Consider the following 17525-nt stretch of genomic DNA (forward strand, 5'->3'; position numbering starts at 1 on the left):
CAACCCCCCCCACCCACCTGGTCACGCCGTCCTTGATGTGGTACAGGAGGCACTCGGACATCAGGGGGTCCTCGTTGAGGTTCACCAGGTGCGGGGTCTTTTTGGGGAGGGGGGCACGAAAATAAAAACGGGGTCAGGGTTTGGGGGGGACCCTCAGGGTGCAGCCCCCACCCCCCATTTTAAAAACTTGCCTTTTTAGGGGAGAACACCCCGACGGTGCCGCCGTCCTCCCGCAGAGCCACCCCCATCTCAGCCAGCAGCGCTTCCCTGGGGGGCACACGGAGTTTGGGGGGGGTCTGGGGGCATTTAGGAACTGCTGGGGAGGGGTTTGGGGGCTGCAGGGGTGCATAAGGAGCATTTGGATGGACTGTGGCGAGGCTGGGGGTATTTGGGGGGGTTCAGGGACGTTTTGGGGGCTGTGTTGGGGGTCCGGGGCCCCCCTCACCGCTCCAGCCTCAGGGCCTCCGTGCGTCTCAGCTTCTCCTCCCACGTCTCGTTGAGCTCTGCGATGATTTTCTCCGTCTCCTGGAGGAACAGCGATTTTGGAGGGTCCCCCGTGGTTTGGGGAGGGGGGCACAGACCCCCCCAGGCTCCCTGAGGATCAGGGCAGGGGCTGGGAGGGGTTTTAGGGTCACCTGCAGCCGCTCCATGGCCTCAGTGGGGCCCAGGGGGGGCTCCAGCCCCGGGTCCCCATTGAGGGTGGGGGGCGTGGTGGCAGGGGGGCCGGAGAGGGTGGTGTCAGTGAGACCTGGGGGGAGATGGGGGCTCGGTCTGAGGGGGGGGTGTCACCTCCTGCACCCCCAAACCAAAGCCCCAGCACCACAGCTGTGACCCCCACTCTGGCCCCTGAACCCCCATGCCCCCAAACCCCACCTTAGCTCTGCCCCGAAATTTCATCTCCCCCCAAAACCTCTCTGCCACCCCAAATCCACCCCTCTGCAAAATCCCCTAAATCTGACCCCCAGACCCCACAAACCCCTTTAACCCCATCCTCACAACCCCAAATCCCCCCCAGCCCCTCACCCTGGGCGCTGAGCAGCTCCCACAGCCTCCCAAAACCCCTAAAAACCCCTAAATCCCCCCAAATCCCCCCCAGCCCCTCACCCTGGGCGCTGAGCAGCTCCCGCAGCCGCGTCACCTCCTGGCGCAGCTCGCGGATCAGCCGCGCGTTCGGGTCCTCGTTGATCACCGCGTGGCACCGGATCTGCTTCGTGCGGTCAGCATAGCTGAGGGGTCGGGGGGGACAAGGGGGGGGTGGGATCAGCACCGGGCCCCCCGTCCCACCCCCCCAAGCCGCGGCAGAGCCCCCCAGCCCTGCCTCACCGCAGCGTGCTCAGCGTCTCCTCGTAGCTGCTGTCGGCCGGGCTCAGCGCCGCGATCATGGCCGTGCGCGAGTTCCCTCCTGTGGGGACGCCGTCACCGGGGGGCTGCCACCCCCAAAACCTCCCCTCGTGCCCCCCCCAACTCCTCCCCAAACCCACCCAGGTTCTCCTTCAGCAGCCACGTCAGCACTGAGTCCCGGTACGGGATGAAATCCGGCTTCTTCTTCTTGCTGGTCTGCTGGGGAGGGGGAGGAGCGATGAGGAGGGTCGTAAGACCCCCCCCAAAAAAAGGAGGGGACCGCCGAGAGTGGGGGCGGGGAGGGGGGTGACCCCCAGACTCACCGCCTCAGCCAGGGCAGAGATGACCTTGCCCAGGGTGGTCAGGGACTTGTTGATGTTGGCGCCTTCCTGGGGAGGAGGAGGAGGGGGAGGAAGGCTCAGGACGGCTCTAGGGAGGAGGGGGGGGTGTCACCCCCTCTTTATGGGGGGCGCAGGGGGTCCCACGCCCTCTTTTTGGGGGTCCCTGCCGACCTTGAGGCGGATGCCCTTGGCCCCCGAGGAATCGGCGCGTTCGCTGCCCGCCAAGTCCACCAGGCTGATGCGGCTCACCTGGGGGGGCAGGGGGGGTTTGGGGGGATCAGGGCGGGAATTCTGGGGGGAAACGGGGGCGTGAGGGCATCTGGGGGGAATTTGGGGGGTTTGTGGAATTGTGGGGGTGATCTGACGGAGCGGAGAGAATCGCTGAGTGCCAGCTGAAGATGAGGGCAGAATTCGGGGGGACTCGGGAGACTGCAGGGGGCGATTTCAGGGTGAGCCAAAAGCGGGGTGGGATGGATTCGGGGGGCAACTCCAGGGCTCCCCCGACCTTCTCCGTGGCGAGGTCGCTGAGCGGGTCCTGGCGGCGCTGGCTGAACACGATGGTGAACACGGCGTGCGAGCGGCTGCTGGTCTCGTTCATGTTGGTGGCTGCCACCGTCCTGCGGGGGAGTGGGGCAGGACCCTCGGTGCCTGGGGGGTCTCTGGGGATTGGGGGAGCCCCCCTGCCCCGCCCTGCCCACACCTGGCCTTGTTGCCGCTGTCCATGAGGTCGGCGATGTCGGCGAAGGAGGCGACGGCGAGGCGCGACAGGTCCTGCACGTAGGGCCCGAGCAGGGGGTGCTCCCGCACCCGCAGCCCCCCGCGGCTCTTGGGGTTCAGCAGGTCCCGCACCCGCTCGCAGTAGATCTCCAGGTAGCTCACCTGGGGGCCCCGACACGCTCAGGAGGGACCCCAAAACTGGGGGGGGTTTGGAGGAAAGACCCAAACTGGGGGCAGATCAATGGGGATGGCGGGGGATGGATCCCCAAAATGGTGGTGGGGAAACTCCCAAAGTGCCGGGCTGGGGGGACAGGTGAGCGCCCAGAATGTTGGGGTGGGCGGCAGATGAACCCCCAAACTGTTGTGGGGGTTGTGGGGTGAGTCTGCAGGAGCTGAACACCCAGATTGACCGGGGGGATGTCTGCAGGTCACACTCCAAACCCCCCTGACCCCCCCCAGAGCCCAGGAGACCCTTCCCAAACTCCCAAATTCACCTCCACAGAAAACGAAAGCTCAGGTGACCCTTCCCGAGCGACGCGGGCGAACAGATCCTCGCAGAGCTGCAGGCGAGCAGCCTTGAGCCGGGGGCCGGGGGGGCTCCAGCCCTTCCCGAGCCCCCGGGAGCCCCCCCAGGCCCCGGACCTGCGGGATAATCCCGCGCTGCCCCGGCTCCTGCCGCCCCATCATGGTGTAGGACTTGCCGGCGCCGGTCTGGCCGTAGGCCAGGATGCAGACGTTGTAGCCCTCGAAGGCGTGCGCCAGCATCTCCTCCCCGATGTCCTGGTACACCCGGCGCTGCGAGGCGAAGTTGGGGTCCTCCTCCTGCGGGGGAAGGAGTCAGGGACCCCCGGAGCCCCCCGCGGGTGCCCCCAGCCTGCCCCGGCACTCACCGAGGTGTGGGACCAGTAGGAGTAGTCGAAGGTGAAGTGTTTGGTGCCGTCCTTGGGGAGCTTGGGGTTGGTGATGCCTGGGGGGTGTGGAGGTGACACCGGGCTTGGGGTGACCCCCCCACATCACCCTCAATCCCCGCAGCACCGTCACCCCCCCAAAAACCTCCCCGTTGCTATTTTTAGCCCGGCGGCAGCTGGTGCTCCGGGCCCGAGGCCAGCACGGGACAAGGACGGGGACGGGTGGGGGGGGTCCCACGCCGCAATCCCCCCACCCCTGGGTCCCTCCCCTCCCGAGACCACCCCTCCCGGGCGCCCCCCACTCACAGGTGGTGTTCCCCTGCATCTGGATGACACACTTGGCCTGGCGGCTGCTCTCCCTGGCACTGAAGGGCCGGACCCTGACCGCCACCTTCACCGAGGCGCCCGCCATGCCCGCGACAGCTTCACCCTGTCGCGACAGAGCAGCGTCACCCCCTCCACCGCCACCCCTCGGCCAGGTGTGCGGGACCCCCACCCCGGCAGCGCCCCGGGCGGGCCGGGCAGGGCAGGGGGGGCTCCGTGTCCCTCCCCCGGTCCTGCCCAAGGAGAGCCCTAAAAATAACCCGGGGCGGTGCCAGGGAGGGGCTGAGCAAAGAGCCCCCCCGGCCCGACCCTCCCCGGCGCCCCCAAAGCTCAGGGGGTGCCCCGGCAGGGTCAGAAGTCAGGGGTGGGGGCAAAGGGGGGGATCTGGGGCAGGGAGACAGGAGGAGGGGGGTGGGAAGCCCCCCTGGATCCCCCACCCCCATTCCCAGGTGACTCCAGGTCAGCATAAACAGCACATGACACCCCAGGCTGTCCCTGAGCCCCCCAAAATTTGGGGGTCCCGTCCCCGGGCCGGAGCCCCCCCTGCATGGAAAGCAAAGGCTGTGACCCCGAGAGACCCCAGTGTGGGCATGGGGGTCCCTATAGCCCCCCAAATCCACCTCTGCGCCCCGAGACACCCCCAAACTGCACCCCACTGTTCTAGACCGGGCTCCGCAGCCGTGTCGCCCCATAAACTCACTTCCTCCATCCCCCAAACCCCCAGTGCCGCCCCTACACCTGATCCCTGCCTGCTCAGGAGCCCTCAGCTTCCCCTACAGCCCCCCAGACCCCACTCCTACACCCCTTAAACCCCGCCATGGGATCCCTAAACCCGCTTTTAGGGACCTGAACCCCCCCGAGCCCCGTGACGCCCCCTAAACCAGCACCCCCAAACCGCCCCACAGCCTAAGTCCGCCCGAGGTGCCCGGGACCCCCCGAACCCCCTTTCCACGCCCCCAGGACCCCCAAACCTGCCGCTACGCCCCTGTGAGCCCCTCAGTTTGCTCCCTGACAGCCCCCAGACCCGCGCCGCTGCCGCTCACCGGCCCCGCGGTGCCGCATCCCCTCGGCCCGGCCGTTCCGGGGGGCTCCCGGCGGTTCCCGGGGGGTTCCCGGGGCGTTCCTGGCTGTACCCGGGGGTTCCCGGCGGTTCCCTGGGGGTTCCGGGGGTTCCCTGGGGGTTCCGGGTGTTCCCGGGGGTTTCCCGAGGTTTCCCGGCCGTTCCCGGCGGTTCCGCGGCGGCTCCGGGGCTGCGGCCGCGCCCGGGCCCGGCGGGGCGGGGCGGGGCCGGACGGAGGCGGGGCGCGAGGGGCGGAGGTCGATGACCCGCCCCTTCTTAAAAGGGCAACGCCGTGCAGACGAGGACCACCTCTGGGGCGGCTTTTCCCGCGTTTTTACCTCAGGATTTCCCCCTCACCTTTCTCTCTGCTTTTCCCCTCAGGCTTCTGCTTGTCCCATTTTTTCCTCACACTTTTATTTTCTTTTCGTGAAATAATTTTCTCTGTTTTCTTTTCTTTTTTTTCTTTCTCTTTTCTTTCCCTACATTTTTTCGCCCACAAAGCCTTCAAATCCTCAAAATGGCCCCAAAATCGCCTCAAGAAAATTTATTTCCAGTACTAATAGTATTTCTGGTACAGTTGGAAACCTTATTCGGTAGTTGTGTAGTCTGAGAGTACAAGTGGTGGTACCAGCTGTAGAGTTTATTGTGTTGGCAGGACTGAAGGCGGGTGAATCCGCCCGGACAATCACAAACCCGGCTGACAGCGAGGGCCTTGCACAATTTAATTAACAAAGTTCATCGCCCCGCCCGCACGACCCCGAATGCCCCCGCCCCACCCCTGACCACGCCCCTTTGCGGGTTGGTCCCGCCCCCGTCCGGCGGCGCGGTCCCCGCCCCCTTGCGCGGCGACGTCACGCGCCGGCGGCGCCGTCGGCGCTGGCCCGCGGCGGGCGGGAAGATGGCGGCGGGCGGCGGGGGCGGGGGCGGCGGCGGCGGCGGCGGCCCTGAGGCGCCAGGTGGGGCCGGGGGGGCCGGGGCGGGGCCGAGGGCGGGGCCGGGACCGTGTGGGGCGGGGATGGGGGGGGTTCCCGTGGGGGGGGCCGCCGTGGGGCGGGATGTGGGCGAGATTGTGGGGGCATGTGGCGGGCGTGGGTGCCGTGGCAGATGTGTGGGGTCATTGGGACAAGATGTGGGTGGTTGCGGTGCCAGTGGGTAATGTGGGGTTCAGTGGGGCAGAGCATGTGGGGGCGCGTGGGGAAGAGATGTGGGGGGCGGTGATAGGGGAATGTGGGGTTTAGTGGGAGGGGGATGTGGGGTGCAGTGAGTGCAGAATGTGGGGTTACAGTGCAGAGATGTGGGGTGCAGTGGGGCAGAGATGTGGGGTTAGAACGCAGAGATGCGGGGGCGTGGGCAGGGGCGTGTGGGGTGCAGTGGGGCAGAGGTGGGGGTACAGGTCAGGGTTGTGGAGTGCAGTGGGAAAGGATGTGTGGGGTTGTACGGCAGGGATGGGGGGCTATAGGGCAGGGATGGGGAGTTGTAGGGCAGTGCTGTGTGGGGCTGTAGGGCAGGAAGGGGGCCCTGTAGGGCAGAGGCACTGGCTGCAGTGGGGGAAGGTGCTGAGGACGGTGCGGGGGTCCCTGGTCCCGTGTCCCCCCGATGTCACCCCGCTGTTCCCCACCCCATCACCGTTTTTGGGGGTCCCTGCAGGTTGCAGCCCTTGCTGTGCCCCCCTCGGGGAGCCCTGAGGGCCCCGCACGCGCCCCGAGATGAGCAGCAAGGACCCCCCCGAGGTCTCAGGTAAGGGCAGGGGGACACGGGGGGCCGTGGGGTACGGGGAGGGGACACCGAGGGGACATTGAGCCCTGCCCCTCCCTGCACAGAGAGGAGCCACCTGAAGGTGTTCCTGCCCCGGAAGCTGGTGGAGTGTTTGCCCAAATGTCCCGTCCTCCCCAAGGAGCAGCTGCGCTGGAACACCAACGAGGTGGGGGGCACTGGGGGGCTCAGGGGGCTCCTGGAGGGGATGGGGGGACAGGGGAGTGGGGATGGAGGGGATATGGGATGTGCAGGAGGGGATGGGGGGACGTGGGAGTGAGGATGGAAGGGACTGGGGGGGTGCAGGAGGGGATGTGGGGACACAGGAATGGGGATGGAAGGGATGTGGGGGGCACATGGGGCACAGGGGGCACCTGGAGATGTGGGGACACAGAAGGGGCATTAAAGGGACACAGGAGGGGGCTTGGCTGGGTGTGGGGGAAGGATGGGGGACAGGGGACCTGGTGGGACAGCGGGGTGCTGCAGTGGGTGGGGGACACAGACGGGCCACCTGTCTCCCCAGGAAATCGCCTCGTACCTCATCACCTTTGAGAAACACGACGAGTGGCTCTCGTGCTCCCCCAAAACCAGGTGGGGGGGCCCGGGGGGTGCCCTGGGGGGCCCGGGGGGTGCCCCGGGGTGCTGGGGTGCCCTGGGGGCTCCCGGGGGCCCCCTGACCCCGTGTCCAGGCCGCAGAACGGGTCGGTGATCCTGTACAACCGGAAGAAGGTGAAGTACCGCAAGGACGGGTACTGCTGGAAGAAACGCAAGGATGGCAAGACCACGCGTGAGGACCACATGAAGCTGAAGGTGCAGGGAGTGGAGGTAGGGGGCCCCCAAAACACAGCCCTTCTCCTCCCCAGAAAACCACCTGGTGTCCCCCATACAGGGCCCCTTTCCACAGAACTGCTCCTGGTTCAGGTGTGGGGAGCTGGGGATGCACCTGGGGGGGTCTGAGAGTGCCAGGACACACAAGAGCGGGGACAGAGGGTGCTGGGTGCCCCCAAGGGACAGTTTTGGGGTGCTCGGACACCCAGTGGGTGGTTTAGGTGGCCCAAGATCCCCAGTTGTGTGTCTGAGGGTGCTGGGAGCGCCCCAGGTGGAGGTTTGGGGGTGTTGGGAGATGCTGAAAATGGGGTTTAGGGGTGTCAGGAGCAGCTGGGGACAGTTTGGGGGTGATGGGGATCCCCAGAGGGAGGTTTGGGGCTGCTGAGGGGCAGTTTTGGGGTGTTGGGAGATGCTGAAAATGGGGTTTGGGGGTGTCAGGAGCAGCTGGGGATGGTTTGGGGTGACAGGGGGCAGTTTGGAGGTGTCTGTGTCCTCCAGCCCAGGCAGCTGAGAGTCTGGGGGTGCCCACCCTTGCACAAGAGACCCCCACAGGGTGCAGGGATCCCCCCAAAAGCTGCCAAAAGCTGGCAGGGCCCCCCAGTCTCTGCTGTCCCCCCCCAGTGCCTCTACGGCTGCTACGTGCACTCGTCCATCGTGCCCACCTTCCACCGCCGCTGCTACTGGCTGCTGCAGGTAACGGGGGGCCCGGGACCCCCTGGAGACCCCCCCCGGGACCCCTCCCCACCCAGAGGTGCCGCCTGTGCCCCCAGAACCCCGACATCGTGCTGGTGCACTACCTGAACGTGCCGGCCATGGAGGAGTGCGGCCGCGCCTGCGCCCCCCGGCTCTGCAGCCCCCCCCTCTGCTCGGGGGCCCCCCCGATCTGCGCCGCCGCCGCCGACCCCCGGGAGTGGCTCAAGTGGTCCCAGGAGGAGCTGGTGGCCCAGCTGCGCCCCATGTGTGAGTAGGGGGCTGCCCCGGGGCCTCTTTTCCTCGGGGGTGTCACCCTCAGGTCACAGGGCTGGGGCAGTGGGGGGGGGGCTGGGGAGAGATGCCCTAAATCGTCTTTTTTTGACAGATTTGTGGGTTCCCTGGTGAAAGTTTATGTGATAAAATGGGGTTGGGGAGGGGGAGGAATCCCCCTGTGGGATTTGCCTCCCTTTCCCTGTAAAGGATTTGGGCAGGGTGAGGCTGATTTAGGGGGTCAGGGAGGGCCCCCCAAACCCCCTTCTGGAGGAGTTTTGTGCTTTCCCCCAGGATGGAGCAGGGTGGGGGGGGGGTCTGTGTGGGTGTTTTGGGGGGCTGGATGGAGAGTGAACCCCACAGCTCTGTTGCTGAGGGATTTTTCCCCCTGTCCCGCAGTCCACGGGGTGAAGTGGGGCTGCGGGAACGGGGGGGCTGCCCCCGGGCTGTCCCTGGAGCAGCTGGTGCAGCACGTCCTGGAGAGGCACCAGGCCCGGCCGCCCCCCCGCACCCACGCCTGCCTCTGCGCCGGGGGGCTGGGTGAGAGAGACCCCCGGGACCCCCAACACCCCGGGGAGCCCCCTGGGACCCCCAAACCCCCGGGGAACCCCCTGGGACCCCCAACACCCCCGGGAACCCACTGGGACTCCCAAACCCCCGGGGAGCCCACTGGGACCCCCAACACCCCAGGGAACCCACTGGGACCCCCAAACCCCCGGGGAGCCCACTGGGACCCCCAACACCCCAGGGAACCCACTGGGACCCCCAAACCCCCGGGGAGCCCACTGGGACCCCCAACACCCCAGGGAACCCACTGGGACCCCCAAAACCACGGGGAGCCCACTGGGACCCCTAAATCCCCTGGGAACTCACTGGGGCTCCCATCCCCCTGGGACCTCCCCCAAACCTTGCTGGGGATCTCCTCCATCCCTCCCTGGGATCCCCCCAAACCACGGTGACCCCCTGAGCCCCCTTGGGACCCCCCAGGACCCCTCGGGACCCCAGGACAGCCCCTGGCACCCCGAACTGTCCTTTGCCCCCGTGTGGAACCCCCCCAACCTCCTCAGGACACCCCCAGATTCCTCTGGTCACTCTGAACGCCCCGAATTCTCCTCAGGACCCCCCCTTACCCCCCCCCACCCTCCCTGCCCCCGCTAACCCCCCCCCCTTCCCCCCCCAGGCACCCCCGGCCACAAGTGCAGCAGCACCAAGCACCGCATCATCTCCCCCAAAGTGGAGCGGGGAAGCGAGGGGGGCGCCCCGGGGGACCCCCCCAAACCCGCCCCCTCCTCCCCCGACACCACCCAGCCCTCCCCGTGCCTGGGGGGGGGCGCGGCGCCCCCCGAGGGGCCCCGAGCGCCGCCGTTCCCGCCCGGGGGGGGGCTGCCGCTCCTGGTGGTGGCCAGTCTGGGGGGGGGCGCGGCGCCGGGGGGGCCCGAGCAGCCGCTGGGGCTGACCCCCAGCCAGCACCTGGTGACCCCCGAGGGCACCTGCCCCACGGCCCCGCCGCCCCCGGCCGCCTTCGACCCCGACTGCTTCCTCAACAGCCCCCGCCGCGGGCAGACCTACGGCTGCGAGGCCGAGGCCCCCCCCGGGGCGCCCCCCCCGGCCCCCGCCGCGGCCCCCAAGCTGGAGGAGGAGGAGGAGGAGGAGGAGGCGGAGGAAGAGGAGGAGGAGGAGGAGGGGGGAAAGCAGGGCGCGGTCGCCCAGGACCCCCTCAGCGAACTCAGCGCCGCCCCCCCGCCCCAGCCGCCGTTCCCCCTGCCCTTCCCCGAGCTGCTGGTGGGGGACGCGGGGGTCCCCCCAAACCTGCGCGAGCCCCCCCACACCTCCCAGCTCCCCTCCTCCCCCACGGGCCCCCCCAGCGACCCCCCCGTGGCCATCACCGATTTCTCCCCGGAGTGGTCGTACCCTGAGGTGAGCGCTCTGGAGGGGGGTAGGGGGTGTTCTCCCCCGGACCCCTCTCCTGCCGCCCCCAGGGGTCCCCGGTGACGCCCCGTGTCCCCCCAGGGCGGGGTGAAGGTGCTGATCACGGGCCCCTGGGGGGACCCCGGTGCCTACTCGTGTCTCTTCGACCGCACCTCGGTTCCGGCCGCGCTGGTCCAGCCGGGCGTGCTGCGCTGCTACTGCCCCCGTGAGTGACCCCCGCGGGGTGCCCCGTGTCCCCCTGCCCCGGTCCGTGCTCACCCCTCCGTGTCCCCGTGCCCCGGTCCGTGCTCACCCCTCCGTGTCCCCGTGCCCCGGTCCGTGCTCACCCCTCCGTGTCCCCGTGCCCCGGTCCGTGCTCTCCCCTCCGTGTCCCCGTGCCCCGGTCCGTGCTCTCCCCTCCGTGTCCCCCTGCCCCGGTCCGTGCTCACCCCTCCGTGTCCCCCGCAGCCCACGAGGCCGGTGTGGCCGCCCTGCGCGTGGCCTGTCCCCCCCGGCTGCTCTCGGCCGCCGCCCCGTTCGAGTACCGGGCGCGGGGGGCGGCGCGGGGCCCCCCCGGGGCACAGCTGGACTGGCTGGCACTGGATGGTGAGTGGGGACCCCCGGCACCCCCAGAACGGGTCAAACCCCCCCGGGGGGTGGCACCCGGACACCCGGGTCCCTTTTGGGGTCCCATGGGCGCGACCCCGAGCCTGTCCCTCTCACCGTGGGGTGACGCTCTTCGGGGTCAGTGCATCTGGGGGGGCTCTGGCTCCCCCAGAGGGGGCCAGGGTGCCCCCTCAGCCTCTGCTCCCCCCTCTGCAGAGGCCCAGTTCCGTCTGTCCATCCTGGAGCGCCTGGAGCAGCTGGAGACGCGTCTGGGGGCCCTGCCCCCCCCCGCACCCCTTCCGCCCCCACGGGGGGCTCCCTCTGAGACCCCCCCCGAGCAGGTGAGGCCACCCCAACCCCGAGTCAGTGCGTGGCCCCCCGAGATCCCCGTGTCCTCCGATGTCCTCTGAGGTTCCCTGTCCCCATGCCACAGTGGCCTGTAGTTCCCTGGTCCCTTTCCCCCTCCACCATCCCCTGCCGCCCCGCAGGAGCCCCGGGTGCCCCCTTCCACCCCCTGTGCCACCCTGTCCTCGTGCCCTGCTGTCCCCTGACGCGCTGCCTGGCCCCAGGGGCCGGGCTCATCCTTCGAGGCGCGGGTGGTGGCCATCTGCGAGGCCATGATGGCGCGGCAAGGCTGGTCCGGGACGTCGCTGGGGACATCGGGGACCTCGATGCTGGCGCACGGGGTGACGTTCCGTGGGATGACGCTGCTGCACCTGGCGGCCGCCCAGGGCTATGCCAGCCTGGTGGAGGCTCTTCGGCGCTGGCGGTGAGCCGGGACACCTGGGGACGCCCAGGGACACCTGGGGACACCTGGGGGTAGCGATGGGCGTGCCCCAGGCAGTGTCCCTGAGCAGAGGTGACCCTCTCCAGCCTGTGTCCCTTCTTGTCCCTGCAGGGCGCTGGCAGTTGAGAGCCTGGAGCTGGAGCAGGAGATCGACCCCCTCAACGTGGACCATTTCTCCTGCACCCCCCTGGTAAGGGGACACTGGGGACACTGTGGGCCTGGTGATGACAGCAGGGGCAGGGTGGCAGGGCTGGGAGGGCACCCCAAGAGTGTGGGGCACAGGGTGGTGTCTCAGGCAGGGCTGGGGGGATACCAGGGGTGGCATCTGGGGACAAGGGACGCCCTGGGGACACGCCGTGTCCTTGGTGTCCCCAGATGTGGGCGTGTGCCCTGGGGCACCGGGAGGCGGCGGAGCGGCTGTGCCGCTGGGACCGGCGGGCGCTGGCTGTCCCCGACACCCTGGGGCGGCTGCCCCTGGCCCTGGCACGTGCCCGCGGCCACCTGGCCCTGGTCACCCGCCTCGAGGAGCTGCAGATGTCACCCGTGTCCCCACGGTGCCACCTGCCCGGCCTGCGCATCCCCTCCCCGCTCTCTGCCAGCCCCGACACAGGTATGGCAGCGGCGCCTTGTGCCCTCCCTGTCCTCTGTCACTCTGTCCTGTTGTCACTGTGTCCTGTCCCGGGCTCCTGCTCTCTGCCAGCCTGCTGTGGTCTCTGTCTACTTGCTGTCACTGTCACCATATTCTCCCCCTGTCCCCTTCTGTGTGCCCCCAGGGCATCGCTGGTCCCCTCCAGCCTTACCCCCCTGTGTACTCCCCGTGTCCCCTGTCCTTCCCCACCTTCTCTGTGTCCCTGGATGTCCCCATGACATCCCCTGTCCTCTTGCCATGTCCCACATGTCCCCCTTGCCCTCGGGGTGTGTCTCTCCAGGACTAACCCCCCTGCTGTGTCCCCTCTGTCCCCAGGGCTGAGCACAGCCAGCAGCCTCTCGTCCCCATCGGGGCTCTCCGAGGGTCCCGGCTCCGTCCCGCTGCCCCCCGGCCCACCTGGGCCCCCCGAGGATGAGAGCTGGGGGCTGGCAGTGCCCCCCAGCCCCCCTGAGGATGCCCTGGCCCCGCCCTCCGACGCCCTGCAGGTAAAGGATGGGGACAGCCGGGGCTGGGGACACCCTTGGTGCAGGGTAGAGCCCCAATGTCCTGTGTCCCCAGGCCGAGGTGGTGACACTGGCACGGCAGATCATCGAGGCCACCCCTGAACGCATCAAGCAGGAGGCACCGGGGGGGCCCCCGGGGGCACTGGGAGCCCTGGGAGCAGCAGGGGGGACACCAGGGACAACGGGGACCCCGGGGCCAGCAGGGCCAGCAGGGCTTGGTGCTGCCATGGCCTGGCTGGCCACGTACCTGGAGAGCGTGGACCGTCCCCCCGCACCTGCCCACAGGTACCCCTGGCCTTGGGGGCTGTCCAGCCGCACCCTCAGCTCCCCGGGAGGGTCGCCCCCCCTGAGCAGCACCCCGGGGTGCTCTCGGAGATCCCCTTGGGAAGGTCCTGTGGCACTCCACTGTCTCCATGAGGGGGTCTCCCCCATCCTCCAAACCCCCGAGTCCCCAGGGGGTATCCCCTGGCCCCTGGGACACCGCAGTGTCCCCCTGGGGACATTCTGTGACACTGGGATTCCCTCCTGGCTGTCTCCCAGCCCGGGGCAGGGTGCCGCCCCTCGCCCCCTGACCCTCCTGTGTGTCTTGTGTGTCCCCCAGGGCGGAGGTGGCCTCACGGGGGTCCCCGGGGGTCCCCGACCGGCCGCCCCCCCCTTCGGCCGCGGGCTGGGCCGAGTTCCTGAACGCCTCCGGGGGGGCTCGGGGCGAGGGGGGGGCCGTGGCCCTGCTGACCCTCAGTGACCAGGAGCAGCACGAGCTCTACGAGGCCGCGCGTCTTGTGCAGGGCGCTTTCCGCAAGTACCGGGTGTGTGCCCCCCTCCCCCTGCACCCCAAACCCTCCAGGGCCCCTCCGGGGGCTCCCCCCGGGGCTCCCCAGCACCGCTGACCCCCCAAACCCCCCGGCTGCCCCCAGGGCCGGAGGCTGAAGGAGCAGCAGGAGCTGGCTGCCGCCGTCATCCAGCGCTGCTACCGCAAGTACAAGCAGGTACTGAGGTGTGGGGGACCCCAGACCCCCGGGGACCCCTCCCGGGCACCCCCCCGACCCCCCCTAACCCTCTGTCTCTGCCCCACAAGCTGACCTGGATCGCTCTGAAGGTAACAGGGGGCAGTGTTGGGGTTGCCCAGGTTTTTGGGGCTGTTTCCAGGGCTCGGGATGCCTGGGGTCCAGAGCACGTGGGCATGGGGTCCTTGTTGGGGGATGCTGGGGTGGGTTTGGGGTGCCCCCCTCTACATCCCCCTCTGTCCCCCCCGTTTGCCCTGGTCCAGTGGGGTGCTGTGACCCTGGGGTGACACTGGGCTCCCTGTCTGAGGGTGCTGTGACCCTGGGGTGACACTGGGCTCCCTGAGGGTGCTGTGACCCTGGGGTGACACTGGGCTCCCTGAGGGCGCTGTGACACCGGTGTCCCCCTGTCCCTGCAGTTCGCCCTGTTCCAGCGGATGACGCAGGCCGCCATCCTGATCCAGAGCAAGTTCCGCAGCTACGCGGAGCAGAAGCGCTTCCAGCGGCGCCGGCGCGCGGCCGTGCTCATCCAGCAGCGCTTCCGCAGCCTCCGCCAGCACCGGTGCGGCCCGGGGCCCCGGGGGGCGCGGGGCGCGGGGCCGCGGGGGTCTCACCCTCCCCTCCGTTCCCCCAGGAGCACCTTCCTCACCCTCAAGCAGGACCAGGCAGCCCGGAAGATCATGAGGTTCCTGCGGCGCTGCCGCCACCGGTACGGGGAGGGGACACCGGTGATGTGGGGAGGGACCAGGAGGTGTCACACGGGCTGGGTGGGGACAGGTGACACCATGGGGGCAGGGTCCCAGAAAAGCCTGATGCCCCCAATTGGTGTTCTCTCACCCAGGATGGAGGAGCTGAAGCAGAACAAGGAGGTGGACAGTTTACAGACGCGGGGCCTGGCCTCGTGACCCCCCCAAGGGGGACCCAGGCATTGGGGGACCCTCAGTACCCCCCTCACGGGGGAGCCCAGGCACGGGGGGAGCTCCCCTTGCTGTCCCCCCGGTCGTGTCTGTGTGTCCGGGTGTCCCGGAGGGCTCGTGCGGAGGGGAAGGAGCGGGGAGAGCCGCCCCGCGCCCCCTCCCCACTCGCCCCCATACCTCCCCCGCATGCCCACTCCCCCCCCGCCTCGTGGGGGCTCTTTGTACAAAGTTCCATTAAAAAAACGAGGAAGCGGGAATGAAAGACGCCATAAGTTTGTGCGTTTGTGTCTGGGGAGGGACACAGGGAGGGACATGGGGAGGGGACATCGCTGGGGACATGATGGGGGGGACACTGGGGTGAACACGAGGAGGGGACATCGCTGGGGACATGATGGGGGGACACTGGGGTGAACACGAGGAGGGGACATCGCGGGGGACATGATGGGGGGGACACTGGGGTGAACACGAGGAGGGGACATCGCGGGGGGCGCGGGAAGACCCCGGCAGAGCTGGAGGGACGGGCCCTTTAAGGGGCAGGCCACGCCCTCTGGGGCCGGGCCACGCCCGTTCTTCGCTCCGCCCCAGGGCCCTCCTACGTCGCGGACGTGATGACGCACGCCGACACCGGAGACGTGGCTCGCGCGCGGCGTCACGCATCGCCCCGTCTCAAGATGGCGGAGCTGGATTTGCTGGGCTCCATCCTGAACTCCATGGAGCGGCCGCCCGCCGCGGCCGACGGCGAGACGCGGCGCCGGGCGCGGGGTCAGCAGGGCCGGGGAGGGCGCGGAGGCACCGGGGCAGGGGCCCCGGGCGGGGAGCGGCGCGTCCCGGCCTTTCGCCCTCAGAACCCCCCCCACCCCCGGCGCCCGCCCTCATGCGAGGCTGTGACCCCGCGGGCCGCCGGCTCCGCCCCCAGCTCCCTGGGCACGCCCCCGCTCTGCTGATTGACAGCGTGGGCCGTCTGGCCACGCCCCTGCCCTTTCTCCTGTGTCGCGCTGTTGTTCGCACGCCACGCCCACCGCAGTCCACGCCCCTGTCCTGTTCAGAGGGCGCAGGCCCCGCCCCCTCCGCCCCCCGAGGGTTTTTTTGGGGGGTCCCCGGGGGTTTGGGGGGCCCCCCCCGGCCTGACACTCCCCCTGTCCCCTCCAGAACAAGCTGCTCGCATGAAGAAGCTGCAGGAGCAAGAGAAGCGCCAGAAAGTTGAGTTCAGAAAGAGGGTGAGTGGGGGGCGGTGCTGGGCGTTTTGGGGCGCTCCTCACGGGCCCCCCACAAATTCCTGGGCTCCCCTGCATTGCCCGTGTGTCCTCAGATGGAACAAGAGGTGTCCCAGTTCATCCAGGCCAGCGGGGAGCCCCGGCGCCGGTTCCAGCCCATGAACAAGATTGAGAGGAGCATCCTGTGAGCGGGGCACTGGGGGCCCTGGGAGGGCACTGAGGGAATACTGGGGACTCTGGGGGGCACTGGGGATCCTGGTGGTACCGGGGGCACTCGGGGACCCCCAGTGCCAGCAGCGCCGTGTTCCCCCAGGCACGATGTGGCGGAGGTGGCCGGCCTGACGTCCTTCTCCTTTGGGGATGATGAGGACAGTCGCTACGTGATGGTGTTCAAGAAGGTGGGCGATGGCAGGGGACGCTGTGGGGGGCTGGGGGAGGTGACAGAGCCCAGGGTGACGCCGCTGTCCCCTCCTGGGTGTCCCCAGGAGTTCGCGCCGTCGGACGAGGAGCTGGAGGCGTACCGGCGCGGGGAGGAGTGGGACCCGGCCCGGGCCGAGGAGCGGCGCCGCCTCCGGGTAGGCGGGGCTTGGTGGGGTGGGGTTTAACTGAGCTATGGGCGGGGACTTAACAGGGCGTGGCCACGTGGGTGGGGCGTTCATGCATGATGGAGGAAGGGCTTACATGGGTGTGGCCCGGCTGGGCGGGGCCTGTTGCTGACTGCTCACCTGCAGGAGCTGGCAGCACAGCAGGAGGAGGCGGAGCTTGAGTCTGGGCCCGCCCCCCCGGGGCCCCCCAACGACTACAAGGACAAATACCGGCACCTGATTGGCTCGGAGGCCGCCAAGGCTGCCGCCCGCACCATGGAGGCCAACAAGGCGTACGGCTGCGGTGAGCAGGGGGCTTGGGGGGCTCTCGGGGCCCTTCCCAGGGAGGGTTTGGGCAGCCTGGGCTGTCCAGGGGGGACTGGGGGTCGCTGAGGGTCTCTCCTGTGCCCCCAGTGCCCGTGGCCAACAAGCGGGACACGCGCTCCATCGAGGAGGCCATGAACGAGATCCGGGCCAAGAAGCGGCTGCGGCAGGCGGAGGATGAGGGGGGGGCTGGGGGGGGCCCGGGGGGGCCCTGTGTGTGATGGGGGGGTGGTGGGGGGGTACCCCCTCCCAGGGGTATTTAACAGCAGGGGGAAGGGGATGGGGCACACAGAGGGGTGATAAAGCGCCTCGTTCTCCTCTCCTGGTGCCCGTGTCTCTTTTGGGGGGGTGGTTTTCGGGAGGGGGGCACTCCCACATCTCAGATTGTGTGTGTGGGTCCCACTCCCCAAACAAAGCATGGGTCAGGAGCTCCTGGTACGTTACAAAAGTTATTGGGGTGGGGGGAGCCCCTTGGTGGGGGGGCCAGGATGGGGCCCCGCTGCCCTTCCCCCTTCTCAGTCTTGGGGGATTTTGCGCCCTCTCATCTTGGCCTGGTGCCCCAGCGTCTCCTCAACCCTGGGAGGGATGAGGGCTCGGTGGGGCTGATCCAGGGGTCAGCAGACATGGGGGGGTCTGGGGAAGAGGGGAGACACACAGGGACGAGGGCACTCCTGGGAGGTGACACGGGGACGTGAGGTTTTCACGTGAGGATTGTGCACCAGCTGGCCGCAGGGATGAGGGAGGTTTCACGAGGCCTCTTCCCAGGGAGCCTTTTCCCAAGCGTTGGCACAAGGAATT

At 69.0% G+C, this 17525-nt stretch overlaps 3 protein-coding genes across 4 annotated transcripts; 2 read left to right on the forward strand and 1 right to left on the reverse strand.

The window, feature by feature from the left end:
• Positions 1 to 4: 4 nt before the first annotated feature.
• On the reverse strand, positions 5 to 4907 carry KIF1C (kinesin family member 1C; the record flags this gene model as incomplete). Its single annotated transcript, XM_050984793.1, has 16 exons — positions 4675 to 4907; positions 3614 to 3737; positions 3290 to 3366; positions 3042 to 3221; positions 2894 to 2959; positions 2383 to 2561; positions 2188 to 2299; positions 1854 to 1931; positions 1665 to 1730; positions 1482 to 1560; positions 1324 to 1402; positions 1105 to 1226; positions 636 to 748; positions 446 to 525; positions 192 to 267; positions 5 to 97 (listed from the first exon to the last, which is right to left on the reverse strand). Coding segments are annotated over exons 2-16 (1506 nt in total), but the record flags the coding sequence as incomplete, so codon positions are not given.
• A 636-nt stretch (positions 4908 to 5543) lies between these two features.
• On the forward strand, positions 5544 to 14869 carry CAMTA2 (calmodulin binding transcription activator 2). 2 transcript variants are annotated; one of them, XM_050983904.1, is made up of 21 exons: positions 5544 to 5647; positions 6339 to 6428; positions 6512 to 6612; positions 6967 to 7034; positions 7133 to 7268; positions 7893 to 7964; positions 8042 to 8231; positions 8634 to 8774; positions 9415 to 10151; positions 10245 to 10368; positions 10611 to 10748; positions 10965 to 11089; positions 11318 to 11517; positions 11647 to 11725; positions 11911 to 12145; positions 12500 to 12669; positions 12743 to 12972; positions 13289 to 13493; positions 13602 to 13673; positions 14108 to 14397; positions 14530 to 14869. In XM_050983904.1, the coding sequence occupies exons 2-21, from the start codon at positions 6398 to 6400 to the stop codon at positions 14591 to 14593; spliced, it is 3408 nt and encodes a 1135-aa protein (XP_050839861.1). In that variant the 5' UTR covers positions 5544 to 5647; positions 6339 to 6397; the 3' UTR covers positions 14594 to 14869. The 2 variants fall into 2 exon arrangements, with proteins under 2 accessions (XP_050839861.1, XP_050839862.1); XM_050983905.1 differs by lacking the exon at positions 5544 to 5647 and having other exon boundaries at positions 5877 to 6428; positions 14108 to 14250; positions 14323 to 14397.
• A 326-nt stretch (positions 14870 to 15195) lies between these two features.
• Positions 15196 to 16948, forward strand: SPAG7 (sperm associated antigen 7). Its single transcript, XM_050984154.1, has 7 exons — positions 15196 to 15367; positions 15755 to 15822; positions 15915 to 16003; positions 16133 to 16217; positions 16305 to 16394; positions 16551 to 16707; positions 16818 to 16948. The coding sequence occupies exons 1-7, from the start codon at positions 15214 to 15216 to the stop codon at positions 16946 to 16948; spliced, it is 774 nt and encodes a 257-aa protein (XP_050840111.1). The 5' UTR covers positions 15196 to 15213.
• Positions 16949 to 17525: the final 577 nt, after the last annotated feature.

This window comes from Serinus canaria, chromosome 25 (assembly GCF_022539315.1).
Source record: "Serinus canaria isolate serCan28SL12 chromosome 25, serCan2020, whole genome shotgun sequence".
NCBI classification, from domain to species: domain Eukaryota; kingdom Metazoa; phylum Chordata; class Aves; order Passeriformes; family Fringillidae; genus Serinus; species Serinus canaria.